General features: G+C 39.4%; 1 protein-coding gene across 9 annotated transcripts in view; it reads right to left on the minus strand.

The window, feature by feature from the left end:
- DLGAP2 (DLG associated protein 2) overlaps window positions 1–19,937 on the minus strand; it is a 455,535-nt gene that overhangs the window by 379,688 nt on the left and 55,910 nt on the right. For all 9 annotated transcript variants that reach the window (XM_032681606.1, XM_032681592.1, XM_032681591.1 and 6 more), the window contains one exon: window positions 203–257. In XM_032681606.1, the coding sequence (XP_032537497.1) occupies window positions 203–257 (55 nt within the window). Of the gene's footprint in view, window positions 1–202; window positions 258–19,937 lie in introns of those variants that run through there.

The raw sequence follows: 19,937 nt of genomic DNA on the forward strand, positions 1-19,937 counted from the left end.
GCAACAGCTCCAGAAAATTAACAGAATACACAAAGTCTTCACATGAAAGCAGGCAATTTAAACAAAACATCCAATTAATCACTCCCTATAAGATAACTTCAGTGGCCATAAATAGCAAACAAGACTTCTCAATATAATCCAATTTGTGTTTGCATTTCTCCAAATCATATTACAATGTTAACTCATTAAGAAAAAAGTTTACCTGTGTTCCTGTCAGGTAAAATGCAGCAATGCTTCTGCAGTATGCCAGGCAGAACCTGTGGCAACAAAGAAACAGGCGTTACTGTACATATATATTTTAACATCATATGAAGAAGAGCCAATGATTGCTGGAACACTGCTGCCTCTGATCAAGCTTTGTGCTCTCAAACTTCAACAAATTAGCTATCGTGATGTAAATCTGAACTCCACTCATTAGGAACTGCAAACAGAGAAGAATCTTATAAAATTAGCTGCTTATTACCTGCCTGTAAAGTTAGTTTCACTTTCTCCCATTGACTACAATATCAAAAGCTGGGTAAAAGAACCCAAGACCATACTTAAAAATGCTCTACTTAGAAAGAGAGTATGTTATCAGTCAATGATGCTGTTGTTCCTCATTTTGCACACGTGGCCCTGCAGTCACAGTATCTTGTCATAAAACACTCAGGTCCAAATTCCAAAGCACAGTATTTCCCTCTCCACACAGCCAGTTCCAGTAGACAAGTCAAAACTCCAGAGTAGAAAACTGAAGGGAATAGGGACAGAGAAGATCCCAAGTTTATGGTTCACCACATCCACCATGCTCTGATGCTTCTGTCAGCCAGTGGGAAATGCTGCTGGAGCTTACCAGTACCTATAACCCTTTTTCACAGGCAGGAACTCCCTCTTCTTCACAGATTTACATATTAAAATCACCTATTTTGGTACAGACAACCAACTTTGGTGGTCCTACCAGCAACAACACATACATGGAGCACACGATACTTCATTATAATCGGACTTTTAAATCTACAATTTACGCCCTGTGTGATATCAACATCAGTAAAACCGTAGCTTAAACTTTAATGGTTTTTTATTTGTGGTTCCTGAGAAAAAGCCAATTAAAAATCACGCTCTGAGATGGCTTCTTCCAATTTTCCCTTGGAGGTCAACACACACCCTTTAAAGTCTGAAACTTAAAAAAACATGTGTTAGTCTCTACAGACAAGAGGCCAGCACAGCCACTGTCAGGAAATCCTGGGCTTCTAATGTCTAAGAAGATGTCAAGAACCATCACACTGGTTCTGAAAATTCAGGAAGGAAAATATTTTAGGGAATAGAGACATTTTTATTTTTCACATAGACCACTGTTGCTGTTTGGCCAAGGTTAATAGCCAGGGATGAGGCTGCTAAGAGACAGACACTCACAGCCCCTACAGCAGCACCCCACGTCCCCATTCCTCCCTGCAGGACTTTTCCAATACACACCTTCAGTACAACCAGGAGAACAAGCACCTCAGTTTGTGTGTTCTCCAGCACAAGAAATCAAAGTCTTAAGAACCTTGCTGCACCATGCTTCCTCCTGAATGCACACATGCATAGGTAGGGCCATTGCAAAACTCTGCTTTTATTATAACTTCATGAGTCAGTCTGTGGCCAGGAAGCCCCCCTGAACAAAAAGGAAAGAGTACAACTGACAGGGATAAGAACAGTCCCCCCACCCAAGTCCTCTAAATTTTACAGAAGGTACAGTATTTACAAAAGTAATTCACTTGTTTGGGCATAATTCTAAAGTTAAACTTGTGGATAAAACATAAAAAAATATCAGCATGCCTTACTCTGATTCACAGGCAGCAGGCAGCTTGCATTTTTGGAAGGATCAATAGCATAAATAACAATTTTCTGAAAACCACACTCACCATTCTACAGTGTTTCTAGATTTTAAAATAAAAAAAAATCCAATATTTCCTGGAAGTACAATGTCATATGTACAAACTGCAGCATTTTTCCTATAGCCATGGATATAAATAAGAGTAGTCTTACAGGCATCGAAAGCATAAAAATTAGAAGCAGAGAACAAAGAAATTCTAAAATGAGCAGAGACAGTCTTTCAAAGCAGTGTAATACAAAGACTGAATTTTAAAAACACACTGTCTTATTCAGACATAAAGTAACATTTAGTTCCTCAGGAATCTGTCACATTTTCTTCCCCACATTCACGAACCATGGAAAAGCATTATAATTTATTATGAGTTCCCAGTTAATCAAACTAAGACTGAAATTACAGGAAAAGACAAAAAAGAGCAGATCTGGAGCAGCAAAACAACTTCAATGGAAAAAAAAAAGCTCTGGAAAATAATTTACCCTTCCTAGTAAACTGAATATAGATAAGAGAACAGTCATACTGAAAAGCACAGGCTGGAAAACATTTATTTGTCCCTTCCCTTCACTCTCCTAAGTGTTAAGTAGGCAAACAGTATGGCAAAGGCTTAAACAATGCTTCCTGCTCCCCAACCCTTTAACATGTTTACCCTGCACAAAGCCAGTTTCTGGCTGGTAGGAGTTTGATATCAACCTCCCACTTACTTATCTACAGTATACAGATTTTTACACTGTACCCATCTCCATGGTATCCAAGAGCCTTTTCACACTGCTCTCCTCCCACTTTCTCCCCACTTTGTTTCTCTCCTCCCTAGGGAAACTGACAGGAGAATTCCTCAGCAAAACTGTCACCTTTCCCTCTACATGCCTCTCCTTCCCCCGCTGCTTTCCTTTCATTCATTTGCATATTGTAATACCCAGTTTATTGCTTAAAATGCCTAAAATGCCTTATGGCTGAGATTTTTCTTTAATTTCACAGAAAATCCCTAGATTAATCTTTGTTTCTTTTGGTTGTTCGAAACTTTACCTACACAAGCAATTTGAGTGAGAATCTTCACCCAAAGCAGACTTGGAGTGATTTCTGCTGTAGAAATCAAAACACGGGAGCAAATAGAGAGATTTACATGCAGAGTGGGTGGGGGAAAAAGGCAAAAAAGAAACCGGTTTCAATTATGTTAACTGATGATTTAACCTTCAGTTGTTTTATAAGATCTCAGCTGGGAGTTAAGGCATTGCAATACTAAATTAAAACTGGACTCATAGATGCAGAAACAGAATAAACAATACAGCAGGTGGTATGTCCTTAACATCAAGGTGCTTCCCTAGTAGTAGGCAAATTAACTATGGTCCACATATATAGCTAGGCGGACACATGTGGCAGGAACATAGTCTTTGCTTATGGTGCCAAGTTGAAAGTGTCTTCCAATTTGATGAAAAACACAAATTTTTGTTGTTGGATATTGATTTGGACCTATTTACAATTGTTTTCACAATAAATATATAGCTGTCATAATTAGTGTTCAAATTTTAACCTGTAGCTTTATAATATAGGTACTCAAAAAGCTCCTCAGAACAGCACAGGGTAGTTACATAGCTGTTGCAGTTCAGTAAAGATCATATTTTTATACGTTTACTTGGAAACTTTCCTTCAATTTCTTAAAAATAAGACAGATGAGTCCTCTCAGTGATTAGTATGTAATACTTTTTTTTTAGAGTGGTTTAGCAAGAACTAGAATTAATTCCTAAAAAACATTTTAAATTTGGAAAGCACTAACCCCAAACCCACTAAAAAAAAAACCAAACACACCACTTTACACAGAAGTGGAAAAATGAGAAGGAAAATAATTCTACGATGGAAAAATGCCTCTGTGACATGGATATCTATTCACTTAAAAGGATCTGCTGCACAAAGATGATCAGTCCTCTCTACGGTACTGAATGATAAAAATGTTTTGCTCTCTATTCCACTGTTAAGAGGGCCATAGAAAAATGAGTTGGATACTATTTTCCCTTCTCCATTTACATTTCTTTCTGTTGAAAAATAAGTCAACTGAAAATTAATGTTTCAGAGGTCCAAATTTACAGAACACCACACTCAGGAGTCCAAGTGCTTGATAGATGAAATTTAAGGTAGAAATTAACAAGGATTTATCCTGTGATTTGTAACTTGCCAGAAGGAAGGAAGCTCAACTTGAATTTCAGGTCCCAAGCAGAGACAAGATATTTTTCTGCTTTTTTACATCCTAGAAATCCAGTGATCCCAAAGACTAGGAAGTCAAAATATACTCTTTTGGCCATGCCAGACACACAGATCCTCTTCATGGCCCTCGTGGTCATGTTCAAACATTTCCAAGGACTGCCTCTGAGAGAGCTGCTTGTGCTCCAAACCTCCCTCCCCCAGAAAACTATTAAATATAGCATGTGAGGTATTTTGATTGCAATAATATGGTAACATTCAGAAGAAAACGTGTCAAAAATATACTGGGAAAATCCACATCAATTTATAAAATTCCAGAGAAAACATATTCCAGAATTTGAGCTTTACTCATACACTGACAGCTGGAAAGAAATGGTCCTTGGGCAGAGTCAGCCACCAAGGGTGCTTTACATCTTCTGTGGTAGCAGTATAGTACTGGAGAGAATTCAGGTTTGATATTTAGGTGTGATCCAGTGAGTGAGTTCCTATCTTTTTGTCTTTCAAATGTTTTGTCACTTCTTTGGAAAAGAGAGGCACCTCCTAGACCTTGCTACCTGCTCTGTGCTAAGCATTCCTGTTTTCCCACCATCTGCACAAACCTCATGGAATGAATTATGACTGTTTTCATTCGAAGGATCATATTCATTCCATCTGGCTTTTCCTTATATTTGTCTAAGGGCTTTTGTTTTAGGCAATATTTCTTTGTCAGCTACTACAGAGACCTTTTTGAATAATGTTTGTAGCTAAAACTTAAACCACTGGAAATCCTGTGTTCAGTCTTCTGAATGTCTTTTGCCTCCTATCATTACAGAGGCATATTATATTTTTGTTTTCCCTTTTTTTATTGTTTCTTTCTATTTTGGACTTCAGATCTGAGGATTTTAAATGTCTCTGTCCCATTGACATGTTACAAGAAGGTCCTACTTCTCTGGAACCCATTCACTGCTGTTTCTTAAGCAGAAAGGAAGCATTAGGGATTTGGCTGTTCCCAGCAGCTAATTATGTACTATGTCTGTAAAGGTGTCTGACTTCAGACAGGGTGTAAAAAGTAGGCAAGGTTTACTGTTCAGAAGCTGCTGGGTGACACGAACCATCATAAATCAAAAGGTAATCATTAGAGCATTACAGTAATTCTTTCAGAGCAGACAGGCTCATGCAAGACAAGAGGGAACAGTTTTAAACTAAAAGAAAAGAGATTTACATTAGATATTAGGAAGAAATTCTTTACTTAGAGGGTGGTAAGGCACTGCAACAGGTTGCACAGAGAAGTTGTGGATGCTCCATCCCTGGACTAGTTCAAGGCCAGCTTGGATGGGGCTTTGACCAACAACTTGGTCTAGTGGAAGGTATCCCTGCCCATGACAAGGGGGTTTGAACTTTAAGGTCCCTTCTAACCCAAGCTATTCTGTGATTCCATAATGATTCTATGCAACCAGGTGGTGAAGTGCTGCATCAAGTTATTGCCTTCAGCAATCTAAAAATATGCAGTTGGTTCAATCTACCAAATCTGAACTTCATTCCACTCCCACAAACATAATTATATTTGGTTAAGCTCTTAAAGGGGCACCTAGGGAGTGTATTAATAAATACCTGTTATTGTTTCTGTTCTTCTGCAAACTCAAAAGATAACCTCAGATTACCAGTGTGTCTTTTCTGTATCTCACTTGACTCTGTTCTTGATACAACCTACACCAGCATCAGTAACAATTCCAAGTTACTCCTAAAATGAGTCCTTGAAATATCTGGCTCTGGAGGAAGAGAGCACAGGACCAGAGGCACCTGCCCTTCCAGCCATATGTGTTCCCTGTCAGAGCAACACAGACCCCGCTTATAATGGCAAAGCTAGCACAACTAGAAAATATTAAAATACTAAGACTTGATATCTTTTTGTCTATCTGGTACTGCTGAAAATAGTAGAGATTTTGCAAGACCTTTCAATCATTCCCTGTAAGTGGTCGGTTTCGCTGCCCTCCTGAGGAAACCACCTTTCCTCTTAGCCCCTGATGAGCTGCACCCTGATGCAAAGGCAGTCTGTGCCCAAATGTCTCCCACCCACAGTGGTGGGAGTAAGAAGCCTGTCTTGTCAGTTTATTTCATTGTATTCTGATGAGAGGGCCGAGACTTGTCCAATTATGTTTCTTCAAGATTTTACTAGATTGTTATTGTCCAGTGTCCGGTTTCACATATACACCGGTGAACCTTCATGTTAATTTAATGCAAAAACAGAACTTGCTAATAATTCATCTGTTTTGTGGGGTTTTTAGTATCATCCTCTACCTTAGTCCACCATTCCCAATTAGATATCAAGAATATAAATAAAACACGATTTTGTGGATGGGAGAAGCTACACTGAAAATAGATAAATCATGTTGGCCGTACATCAAATACAATCTCAGAAATATTTGGAAAACATTACAACACCCATACTAATATATGTTCTTTCAGATTGCATTACATTTCAAAAAATGGAAATTCTCTACAACCCTTTCCATGATTAAAGGAAGCATTGGCAGCTACAACTAAAGCAACATTTTCTTAGCAGTTTTCATCTAAAGGTGACAGACATTTAAGTAATGAGGAAATTACTGACTGCATTTTCTATTTTGTACATCTGAATCAAAACTAAGAGAAAGAAACTCTAGAAGAAGGGGTGTAGCGTTACAACAACCCCAGATAGCATAGCTGATCTCCAAGCACTATGACTGACTTTGTTACTCCTTCTATCCAAGCCACCATGACAAGTAAAGCTGAAACACAGGCTTGATAATTTTTTGATGACCCAGGAAAGAAAACACGATAACCATTATGACACTTTTAAGTGTAATGTTAGCATGAATCTGTATTAGCATGAACTAATTATAATTGCCCTACAATTAACAAGCACTTATAAACATGAATCTTTTAAAAGTTATCATCTGAACTATAATCCCTCCATGTAGCTTTCATAGGAATATAATTATCAGCCTAAATAGAGTAACTAGGCAAGCCTGTGGAGAAAAAACTTATGTAGACTGGAATTAGCAGCACATCTAGCTCTGAAGTGACTCAAAATAATACCCTAAGACAGTCTTTTCATATTTAATACTCTAGAAAAATAAGTGGTGGTACTGGCAACAGCCATAAACCCTATTTATTTCTGACTTTCACTTCAGTATTTAGACACTTAGAGAACAATACATCAGCAACAACAAAAAACTCCTTTCACTTGTCACAAGTTTACACTCCTGACTGACAGAACAAGACTTTGCTAGAGTGATCTGTATACTTGTGATCTCTGGGTCCAATTACCATAATTGGCTGCACTTATAAGAGAATCCACAAATTATTTAAGATGTATCAGACTAAACATAGCATGATAAATACAGGTCTATTTGGAACACTTCACTTTGTTGTTCATATAATTGCACCGCTGCACCATTGTCCAAAACTATGACTTCAAAAATCTGGAACAAACAATGTCACAGGTCTCTGAAGCTGAGAGATGATGACCTCTCAAAGTGCTCTGAATCTGTGAGACGATTATGTTGTTCCTCCCAGGCTAACACTGCTAGGAGGAAGAGACCAAGACTGTTCAATTGATGCCTTAATTCCTTTTTCCAAAAGCAAATGAATAGGAGAACAAACTTCAGGATAAAACCAACTGCATTTTCAACTTTCTTTCAGATGAAGTATTCCTAACCAACTCATCCAATATACAGTCATTACATACACATTAAGCAACCAACATAAACAAATTCACTTTTCTCCAATCAGACCTGAGAAACAAGCTTTGGTGTAAAACAGAAATCACAAACATTTCTTCTGTTCCCACCATGAGTAGCACAGGCATCTCCTACCTAATGGCAATAGCCTAGATACGAGATACTCTGTCTCTAGAGTGATAGGATCATGTGGATCATGGTCACAGAAATAACTGTAGCAAATTACTAACAGTCCAAAAGTTGGTCACAACTTTCCACAGACACTCTGAAGAGGCAAGAGACCAAGCCTTGTCTTGTGCTGAAGGAGGGATGGCCAGAGACTACCCTCAAAGCAGGGACTGACAAAAACCTCCCCAGTGGTGGAGGGTGGCAGCTAGTGATTTTAACATGCTGGAAGGTGACTGAGCCTTGGCCACCAGTCACAAAAAGGATGTAATGGGTAACAGTGGTTGGATATTCCTTTCTGTGCAGACACTTACCTTCTGACTGGACCAGCAGTCTCAGGAGTCTGCTACTTGCCTGGAGTCCAGGTCCTACAGCAATTGCAGAGGTTCACCCAGCTCCTGCCCTGAGCTGGGCATCCAGAAGGGTCACGGAAGGGAACACTTAAGTTAACTGGATACAGCAAATCCATGGGGCTGGATGGAATACATCCAAGAGGTCAAAGATGATGACTGTGAGTCCTCTCACCTTCTCAGGTCAAGAGATAGGGGATCCTGAGACAGAGAAGAGAAGGCTAAAGAATTGCACTGAAAGCATTATGGAGAAGACAGAGCCAGATTCTCCCCATAGCTGCACAGTGAAGGGACACAAGGCAGCAGTTTTGCATTGCAGTAAAGAAAATTGTGACTGGACATCAAGAAAAAACCTACAAGAGATTTTTATTTTTTTGTGTGTGTAGTGGTTTGGATTTTGTTTTCCCTCAGAGGCTAAGAAAGTGGTAGCCCCCAAGGAGTGGAACCCCTGGAAGTTTTGAAATTCTGCCCAATAGGCGCTCCTGCAAAAATGTAAACATATCACAACCAGACCAGAAGGGAAGAGTTGTAGTTTTAGGGAAGAAGAAGTAGCCATGTTGTAGGAGCCACGAGGAGAAACTGCAGCAGCCCACTGGGGGCTGGGCCCCCCAGTCCCCAGTGGGGGGCTACAGAGACTTGGAACAGTGTTAAGCTGGACTATGTGTCTGTAGCTATAAACTAGGAGATCCTTCCCCACTCTGAGCCGCAGAAGAGATACTGAAAGCAGCGGCAGACCAGCACTGACTGGAGAAAAAGCGGCGGCACGGAGCCAAAAGATAAGAGAGCAGCAAACAAACATGTAGCAAAGCAGACAGAACTTCTGCAAGCTGAGAGAGAAAGAACAGCAGCAGAGAACAGAACTAAGTTCTACAGAGAGAAAGTTTGGGGGTAAGAACTGCAAAATTCCCCTAAACTTTCTTTGCGATCCCTCCAAGATGGAGGGGGTGGACTCTTACTGATTAGAAGTCCTAAATGGAGTAAAGGAGCTAAGAAGCTCGGTTGTCCTGAGAGCTCAGCCAGGACGGTGTGGGAGGTTGGCCTTGGGGGCCCTCCCTTGCTGCAAGCTACAAAGAAGCTCGCAGCCTGAGACAGGGCACAGAGGCCCTGCAAGGAGCTTGAATCTCCTGGAGATACCAGCCCGTCACGAAGACCCCCTGTGTCTCGTGATATGACGTGGTGAAATGACCTTGTCTGGGGTGAACGAAGTCCACGGAAGACCCCTCGGTTGGTTGGCGACGGGGCCGAGGGAGCTTGGATACCTCCCTCGTGAGTGCTGGAAGAGATCCAGCTATCAGCTGCATTCACGAGATGAGGAGAACCTGCTGCCTTAGAAGAAGTTGCTGCTTAGTGACTGGAGGGGATCTGTCCTTCTTTCCCTCCTGGACTTTTATTTGGAGGGGAGAAGAGATCTGATCCATTGTAAATACTATATGTCATGGTAGAGATAGTTGTGATTGTGTGTATAATGTGTTATAGTATTTATTTGTACAGTCATTGTAATATATTTCCCTTTCCCCCATTCTGAGTCTGGTTGTGTTTTGTCTGGAAAAACCCATCTCACATTGGGTTGAGATGTGGGAGGGGGAATGGAGCTAGGGAATTGGATTTTGGGGCTATCTCAAACCATGACAGTATGGAATCTCCATTCTTGAAGATTTTTAAAACTCAGATAAACAAAGCCCTGAGAAACCTGCTCTAATTTCAAAAGTAGCCTGCACTGAGCAGAGACTTGGACTTGACCTCCAGGAGTCTCTTCCAACTGAAGTTATTTCAAAATTTGTATATATTAAATTTAATGTATTGATACAGTCAAATATCACATTAAAATGTAAGATTAAAATGCATCAGTTCCTCCATCCACCTTCAAATATAATTTTAATTGGCATATGTAATTTCTGTTTCTACTAATGAATCTTACATTTGAATAGTGAGGACATTTACATCCACTTGCAAAACTCAAATGCCTCATAGAAGCATGGTAGCTTTAGGAGACAGCTAAAGACAGGTATTCCCCCAGAAGTTACAAAATAGTCATCCCAGTGCTGTAATTGTTTAATTCATTGAAGAATAAGCCATGGTGAGTTACTTGACACAAGAAGTTGCTGTTATGATTTATTTATCTTTAAGCATCTGACTGAGTTTTGAACAAATAAAAATTCTAGAGCTTGGTATATAGTGGAGCAGAACAAACATCTTCATTTTCATTCTCTAAAAAATACAAAACAAGATAGCGACTGTTCCTTTTTTCTCCCTGCCCTAATCTGTTTAGATAGAAAGGATGTATGGGCCTTGCAATGCCTGGACTGCGAGGTCTCCTAGTTGGAGAGGAGGATACTCCAGTGGCAGGAATAAACTGTGAGGTCGCAGGCATGGAAGCAGTCCCCTCCTCAGGGAAAAGGACACCCAGATATTACTCTTGTTATTGTAATACACTGAGGGTCCAGACCAAACTGGTGCAGGTAAAAGTCACTATGCAGCAAGGCTACACCAAATCACATCAAATGCTTTCAGATTGGGTAATTTTAAGCCCTTCAGCATATAGGTCCTGGCTACCTTCCTGGGGAGTTGTGGAATACGTTTTTATTGTAGTTTGTCACAAGAGATCTTTTTAATGCACAATATCAATAAATTATGTGATTCAAAAGCACAGATTATTGAGATAATAATAATATACACAAGGTAAATGCCAGGGAATACCATGTGATATTTCTCCTTGCTGCTCTGGAATTGTATTTTAGATTTATGTGTGAAGCACATGGATCTTAAATATTTTGATACCTGTATTTGTACTGCAGAAGCATTAAACCAGCAAAATTGAGCAATAGTCCTTCCATGTAACTTTTTTAGAAAGAAACTAATCTTTGTTAAAAATGAAAGTTTATAGTTTTGTGCTAGGACTTGGCAACAAAGCTCTCTCAGTGGCCTGCTTTATTCTTCTGTGTAGGAATCATAGGCATGCAAAGATATTCCTTTCAAAAATCATGAACAAGGTGACAGAGGACTTTTTAAGTATAAAAGTTACCGCAAAAAAAATTAAAAAGGAAACATCCTAACTGGTTACCTGCATTTATGGTGCTAGTATCACAGATCTTTCCTGCTGAAGCAGAGAATAACTCATGTACCAGAAGTGGGGAATCATTACTTCATCTAGTAAGGAAGTTACCTAATGTTTTATAATTTATTAGTAGTTTAGCTATGACATATGGTTGCTTTTAGAACCTATTTGATAAGTCCAATTTCAAGTTTATTAATAGCTAAAAATAGATGTCACCTATATATGTGGGGGAAAATGAAGTCCCCACTGTATTAGGACCAGAGTCTGTTAATACTATTTCATATTACATGTAAAAGGCAGGTTTTATACATTTGCTGCTTTGGAGAAGTTGAGACTCTACACATTAGTAGCACTCTCTATCCTTGATAGGACAACTGCTCAGAAAAATCAGATGTCTGATATTTCATCTAGCCATTTCCCTTGGACAGGTAAAAGATGACCTGAAAACTGGGGACCAGGCATAGTTTTTCCAACAGTTGCTTTGTTGTTCCACGTAAGTCAAGTCCACACAATCATCTTTTGGCCCAACACACAAACGGAAGTAGCAGCATGCTACAGAATCCATGCATACACAGAACTGGGACATTTCCCTCCTGAAGGGCAACTGCAAGTGATGGCAGAAAAACAGAGAAGGAAGGGCTATTTTAGGAATACTTATTTCATAGCTTATACACATTTTTCATGCAAAGAGAACAAACAGAGAAGGATGTCGTGCCTCATTCATGCCCTTGGCAATGTTTGATAGCACAGGGGGATATAGATTTCAGAACACAAAGCAACTACCCACACCTCCTTCCCCGATGAGCAGGTATTTGTATGGAAATAATAGCTTTCTCTTTAGGACAGAAACATTACCCACGTTTCATTCAATGCTGAACAATAGGATAGCTTATTGCAAGCTCCAGTCACCTGGGGAGGTTTTGCTGAAGGTGGGATAAAACAAGGATAGGTCTCAGTAAGCAGGTCATAATTTTTTCAGTCACAGTTAAACAGTTTTGCTTCCGGCGAGGATTGCTGAGGTACAAGACTGCATCATCTGTGCAGTCAGTCTCTGAGAATACAAAATGGGAAGAGCTGTAGGGCACTTTTAATCTGTGAGCTGATGACATTACACAGTTAAAACTATGTAGCTTCATTACATTGCTCTAATCTTTGGTCAGTTTAGTGCCTACATACCACTAGATGACCCAAAGATGCATACAAAGAAAGGATATTTTTGATGCCTATAAAAGTGGAAAGATAGATGTAAAACACATATAAATATGCCTATTTCTCGTCAGTTGATGCTCCTCCAGTGCTACGGAAGGAGCCAGGGGAGCCTGGGGAATCCCCAAGAGTGGGCAGTCATCAAAGACCTGATACACTCTTGGGGATAGTCTTAAGGGAGCACTGGAGACGACAGTGCTGCCTCAGCTCTTGAGATAGAAGCAACAGAGACACAACTTATCAGCAGTATGGAAAACTGAGTTGCAAGTCAAATGTCTGCCAAATAGAGATGGTAGAATCTTATCTTTTAAAAGGCTTCCACAAGCAGTTATTGTAAGACTACATTCATCTCTGATGAAGATTTTCTTGATTTTGCAGAATTAGCAGAATGTTACTCATACCATGAAGAGCTCTACAATTTACATTTCAGAGGTCTTGCAAAAAAAAAGGAAATTCCTGCCTCTTCACTTCTTTGCTAATACTCCTAATAGTCATTTAAGTATTTTGTACAAAGCAGAATTACTTTCACAGAAATGTCCCCAGTTTTAGAACACTGGAGTGGGAGAGAACTCTCAAACTTAACAGAGGAGTATTTGGACCTGTGCCACCTACATCCCAGACAACATGCCAAGTACTCCTTTAAAAAGAAACAATTACCCTTTTCTTCAGCTCTCTAGGTTTTGGGGGTTTTATAAGGCTTGCAAGGGGCAGTAGGACTGCACAGCGTTAATTAGTTTTCTGACCAGGACAAATTTTTTACTGGTTTTATTTTTTTTTTTTTGTGATGCTTCTAGGGTCTTCATTTGCCATCAGAGAAATAACCACATGAACTGGTGGAAAGGTAGGGGAACATTGTTTTGTTGGTAAATGTATATGTGGAATGACTGACCTTTTATGTATGCATTTTTTTAACTAGAAGCTGAAATAAATGTAGTTTTAAGGGATTTTTATTTTCTTTCTGTCTTGGCTATCCAGTTGAAATAGCTTGTTTTCAGCTTGTTTGTTTTTATTTCTTCCTTTCATGTTGCTTTCAAGGAAATGTCACTTCTCAAGAACAAAAGGTTAAGTCACGCAATGCTGAACTATATAATCAGTCTGCTTGACAAGCCTAGGCTGCTGAAAATATTAAAGAATGAGCACCCAACTAGTAGACAAGCCATCTCCATTGACATAAGTTCCTGTTTCAGTATTTTAATTATTCTCATGGGTCATCTCATCTTCAGACACGTCAGCATTGATGTTACCTCATCACTGGTAAACACCAGCAATTTGGTTTTTTTTTCAAACCAGAATCTAGAATTAACCATGAAACTGCTTGAGTCTGTCCCACTTGCACTGGCTTGATGAAAGACTACAGGGCTCTGTCACTCACTATTTGTATTGCTTACTGTAGCCAAAATATTATTAAACAAGCTATTAAAAATGTTTTGACACCAGACAAGATCCCAAAGTATAAGTGGTCTGTTTATTCACACAAATATCCTGTACAACTAATGCAACATCCTACTGAACTTCAGACTGCCTTAGATCAATCAGTTTTTATTATTCAAACGCAAAAAGCCATGAGGTAACTTCAGCTAATTTGCTGCTTGGAGTGCTTGGAGTAAATGTTATGAAAAGTTGGGTGTTTGTTGCAATTAATACAGATAGCAGAAAAAATTAGAATGCAGTCAAATGCTAGGAGTCTTTGGATGTTTCAAAATATCACCCTAGATTCTTCCAATTTTTAAATTGTTTTTAATTCTCCTGTGATTATTTTATACTATCCCATGGAAGCAATGGCAATTAATTTTGTTTATCTCATTTAAACACCAAGAGAAGATATTTTGATCTGTGAACTAGAACATTATTGCTATGTGACATAGTGTGGAAATTCGTATTAATGCAAATGTGGGGGAAAAAAAGTGTTTAATAAAATAAAGTACTACTTCAATACCTGTGGGTATTTCCCTTTGACCCATCTTCAGGAAAGGATGCTCCTTTACATTCCATACTGATTTTTGTGACAGATAAGTAAATGCTTTCTGCCTTTTGAAGGTGACCTGCTATTTGCTGTCCATATTTTTTCATATCTAAAATAACAAGACCAGGACGAATAGCAAAATTACATATATGATCACACAAGGCAATCTTTTCTACATTGTGTTACTGATAAAAATTCGTTTTATGACCTTCCTTGTATTAACTTGTGTAAATAAATAATTAATTCATGCTGTAGCCCATTCAAATTAATGTATATGACATGGTCTACTCTTGATCACAAAAAAAATGCCATGAATGTTCGTCTACTCTGCAGTGCTGAATTCCTCACTAACATGTATTGTGCGCTTATCATCCCTCCTAAGAAATTTGAACAACTGGAAGCGGGAAACAGACACCTGGCATTCTTTGCTGGGAATCAGACATTTAAAAACAAGGAAAACGGAAAGTCTGAATGTGATTACAGATTGAACAACAGGCATCAGGGTGAAAAAATGTAGTAAGCCTTTGTTTGAGGTATTTGCCCAATAACATCAGAATAGTGTAAGATTCACAAAAATTTACATATCACTGGATGTAACAAAATATCATTAATTAGCCTCATAATAATACAATAAATACTCCAGGGGTCATATGTGTTTGCTCTTTGACTCAGCACACAGATGCTCATTACAGTTCAGTATTTTGTTGTGATTAATATCCATTCAAAAGTCACTTACTTTGAGTCCTGATTCAGCAGTATGCCCACATTTAATCACATATTTAACTGTAAAATATATGCTTTAGTATTTTTTTGGGTTGCAGCATAGACATAATTACTACTAAAACTATTATCAAATTAATAAATATTTAAATCAGTGAATCTAATAATATTTACCAGATACATGTTTGGGTTGTAACTTCAGAACCAATGTGTATTTCAGCTGAAAAATTTAACACAGAAGTACATAAAAAAAAAGTAAACAACTGTCCCCATTTGCTACCATTGCATATGGATAGATAGGCATGATGCTGTCAACAGTACCTGTGCAGTTTATATATTTGGCACTTCCTGCATCACACTGTGCATCCCAGCCTGTCTTGCGGTGGCCCTGAGCATGGCTTATTACATTCATGACATTTTTGGAGCCTTTTGCTGAGAAAGAGAAATACCAGACTGGACACTAGAAGATTACAACTAATTGTCTACTGGTTGGCTTCATCAATATCTTTATGTTTTAGCGTCTAAGGGCAAAATTCATCCTTCAGGCACTGCTTTGAGAAAAGGATGAGGAAAAGTCACTAAAGCAGAAGCAGTCCCATGAGGATGCTCTGCAACTACAGAACTGCACCAACAGCAACTGCTTCCGCTGACTCAGTTACACTGGAGCAGGTGGGTCTGCAACAAGAGGACAAGCTTTGCCAAGAGTATAAAGGAAAACAGGAATGTATAGTGTATGTTCCCGTACATGTGTTTATAGTTTTCACTCCAAAGTTTTTTACTAAAGTAAAAAATGATGACCAAGAAGTTGTAAATAACTTACAATTTTTAAACTAATGCTAGTTATAGTGACTATATTTTTGATGCCCACTAATGCAAATGAGAGGATAATTTGGCCCTACTCTAAAGAGTTACAACAACATAGGAAAGGCAGAAGAGAAAATAAAATGTGCAGCACCATTCCTGGGATCTGGGAAAAATGTTTTGCTCTCTGCTGCTTTGCCCAGCATAAGCACAAAGAAGGGAAAAACCCCATAAAGTTCAAATAATTCAATGGTCAAACTTGGCTCTATCAAGTGATGCAAAGCAGCTAAAGCATAAAAATTAATCTGGATATGATTCCAAGTAACCCAATAGTCTTTCACAGTATCAGTACATTACTGATGACATTTGTTACAGTAACAGTATTAATAATCTTTTGTTCTTCTACTTTAAGAGAACATTTCTGATTTACTACGGTGAAGGATACTACAACAGACTACTGGTGGGTTTTTTTCAAGGAGAGGTGATCGGGTAAACCAGAGGAGCACATAAACTTTGAATGCACAGCCTAAAACACCAGAATTTTTCATGCTTTCTGATACTTCATGTATTTTTTCCAAACATGTAATTAGCCTATATATTTCCATATACACCTTTACATTCTAAATGGTATCCTAGATACGTTATTCAATAAACCCTAAAAATAGTAGGGTAAATAGACAAAACAGTAACTCCTTCATCTTCCCACATTTTTTAACTGATTAGACAACATTATAGCTTTCACAGAAGCAAATACTATAATTAAGTCTATCAATTTCATTACTACTTCACTATTTTCATCCTCTCATCTTCCTTCTCCAAAATTATCCTTCTATAGCTGGTTTCATCCAAAATAGCACCTGGAATGCATGATTGTAATTTGTGGCTTATTGTGAAGGCTGTTTTTAGAAAGCCCATTAAACACCTGTTCATCCCTGTGAATTGGGCGTAGAAGATAAAAGAAAACAAAGAGGGGTTCACATGCAGCCTTGGGGATGGGCTGCTTTGGGAAGGTTGCTGTGGTTCCTGCAGTCCCTGCTGCTCTCTACCCACACTGTCTTTATTGCAGAAGTCACACCTGCCTGGGAGGAGCTCAGCTATCAGATCATAAAGCAGCAGCTGCTGAGCAGCCCCTATTTGCAGCACAGAGCACTGGGAGGTGACTAAAAACGATGAGATGATGCCATGATGCTGCTAGCAGAAGAGGCTGTCCTACTCCTCCTGCCTGCTGCCCAGGCACCTTTTCATGTGCTCATTTGGCTACTTACTCTTCCCGATGCTAAGCCCCTTCAGTTCACTGAGCTGGTAGAAAACAAATCCAGAAATAAATGAAAAAAATAGTTAATTTCTGCTGGCATACTGAGCTAGATCTTAGCCTCAGAGAGAGAGCAGGACTGCACAGGTAGGAATGAGAGGGACATGAGGCAGAAAAGAACCCTCTCCTCTTATGTCAGCAGGACCAGTGGCTTGAGAGAGAGGAGGTCAGTGCTCTCTTCTGAGCTCACCCTGAGTTAACCAAGCACCTATTTCAACAGTAAACACTTATGTTAGATATTTAAAAGTTAGGTCAAGCCCTTTAGAGAGGACAGGCCCAGAACTGAGGGATAATAATCTCAGTGCGAAGGTGAGGACAGCAGGCAGGCAGAGACAGGCCAGGGCAGAGAACCCCCCTGTTTGTCTGAGTTGAGGCATTCACAATGGTACCTCTTCTCTTGAGAGAAACTTAAAAGAGCTTAAACTTAAACCATCAAAATTTATCATCGTATCATGGCCAGGCTTCGCGAACGAAGATTTGGGAAGGCACTATACACATTTGCTACAGGCACGCTGGTGGCTTATGAGGCCAATACGTGACAGACATATCCGATTGCAAAAGGCGCAGCAGAAAGACTCCTTAGATGGTGTATTCTGCAAGACACGGTTCTTTCTGCGTTGCCTTTTTATCTCGAGAGTGATCCTGCGTGTGTTCTCGAAGGAGACAGCTGCGTTATAGATGGTGTGTCTCCAGGCCTCCCGATTTGAGGCCAGAGTAGACCAGTTATGGTGATCAATATGGCCAAGGCTGAGATGTTGTTTCAGGGAGTCCTTGTATCTTTTCTTCTCTCATGCGGCAGCCAGTGGCAAGTTCACCATAGAGCAGGATCTTAGGAAGGCGGTGGTCCTTCATCCTTGAGACGTGCCCTGCCCATCGCAGCTGCGTTCTCAGTAACATGGCCTCAATGCTTGTGACAGCTGCTTGCTCTAGTACAGATGTATTGGTCACATAATCTGACCAGTGGATGTTAAGGATTGTACGGAGGCAGCGTTGATATCAAAATTTAACAAAAAACGTAAATAGTTACTTTGCAAGATTTGGAAGACTAGACCAGAGTCCAGAGAATTTTCAGCTGCAACTTTTTGCTCAGTGCCATGAAAAGCAGCAACCAGGTCTGGTGGCATCAAACACTCCTAAGAGGAACCCTCATCAGAGTCCTCACACAGTCGGCTACAGTTTGATGGGTACAAAGGTCATTTCTAAAAGTACTGATATGGCCAATAGCAATGTATTTTCAAAAATTTCAAACTGAAAATCAACTTTCTAGTGAATTATCTTCACCCAGTACCAAGGTTGCCATTTTTCCTTAAAACATATCTGAATTTTTTCAGCCGACATGGACAGTGAAACTACTCTGTGGGAATGATTCCTTCCTGTGAAAAATTCTGCTATGTTCTGTAAGAATAAAAGGAGTTAGAAAGTTATGTCTGACAAAGTGTATGTCCCTCATGAGACTGCCAAAGGAATTTATGTTCCGTTTATGAAATGTGGGTGATGTTATAAAACTGTCGTACCACTGAAAGCCTTTATGTATGAGAAATCTGCTATTTCTGGTAGCATTTCCGTCATCTAGCTCCCAGGTCAGAGATGGTGAACAAATTGTTAGATGTAGAAGACATACACAATAGGTGAGATAGCTGAGAAACACAAGGCAGGATAAGGACTAGGCATGACTTGGTAAAGCAGTTCCCTAATGTTTTATTTAGACAGAACATTTGAGGCAGTGCAATTTCCCTGGATGGCTTCCAGATTTTGGTCAGTGACTATCTAATTAAAAATAACCAAGGCCGATCTGGAAACAGGAATCAGAGCTACATGCCTTTGGTCCCAGAGGAGAGCCCTGAACAGACAGCAAAATCTTCCTTATCTTCTCCTGGAGAGCAGCTTAATTTCAAAAGAAATGCAATGCAGAGTTTTTCTTCTCTAAAATGACCCACAGCAGTTACAAGATTTATTATGACTCATGTTTATACCTCCAAGGGCTGAAAATTAGACTTCCTCAGCTGCCAGGGACGGAAGCTACTTCATAATAAGCTGGGGCTTAGATATACCCTGTGACTTCATCTCCGAGAGACAGTCACCTGACTTCAGATCCTTTTGGGTCTGAACCCAAGAGTCTTAACTGCATTTCCCTTGCTGCACTTACCTAACATCTTTCCTAAGTCAGCCGCTCCAAAGCTGGTCTTGCTCTTGTACCACACACAAAGATTAGTTTTCTTTAGGCAGTTTATTCTTGAATTTAATATTGTAGTATATGGACTCATTTGCAGATAAATTCACAATATCCTATGAAATTCTGGCAATGGAATAACATACTGTTGTTTGTACTTTGGCCTCAAGAAATGTTACTGTTCACTAAGTTAAGGATAATAATGTTAAAATAAATATACTCGTTCTCTCATTCTGTCACTATAGATGATCATTATGACCTTGCACTAATATGCTATTTTCCACGTATCCAGGGATTTACAAGACTCCCTCATGCTTTGAAACAAGCTGTTACGTATACAACAAAAGCACTATAGCTCTCCATTCTCAGTCTAATCATGTATGGCTTCATCTCTGTTCTTTCCTGAGGTTGCTTTGTTTTCCAGAACCTTACAATGTAGTTACAGAAACATAATG

This window comes from Chiroxiphia lanceolata, chromosome 3, assembly GCF_009829145.1.
Source record: "Chiroxiphia lanceolata isolate bChiLan1 chromosome 3, bChiLan1.pri, whole genome shotgun sequence".
NCBI lineage: Eukaryota > Metazoa > Chordata > Aves > Passeriformes > Pipridae > Chiroxiphia > Chiroxiphia lanceolata.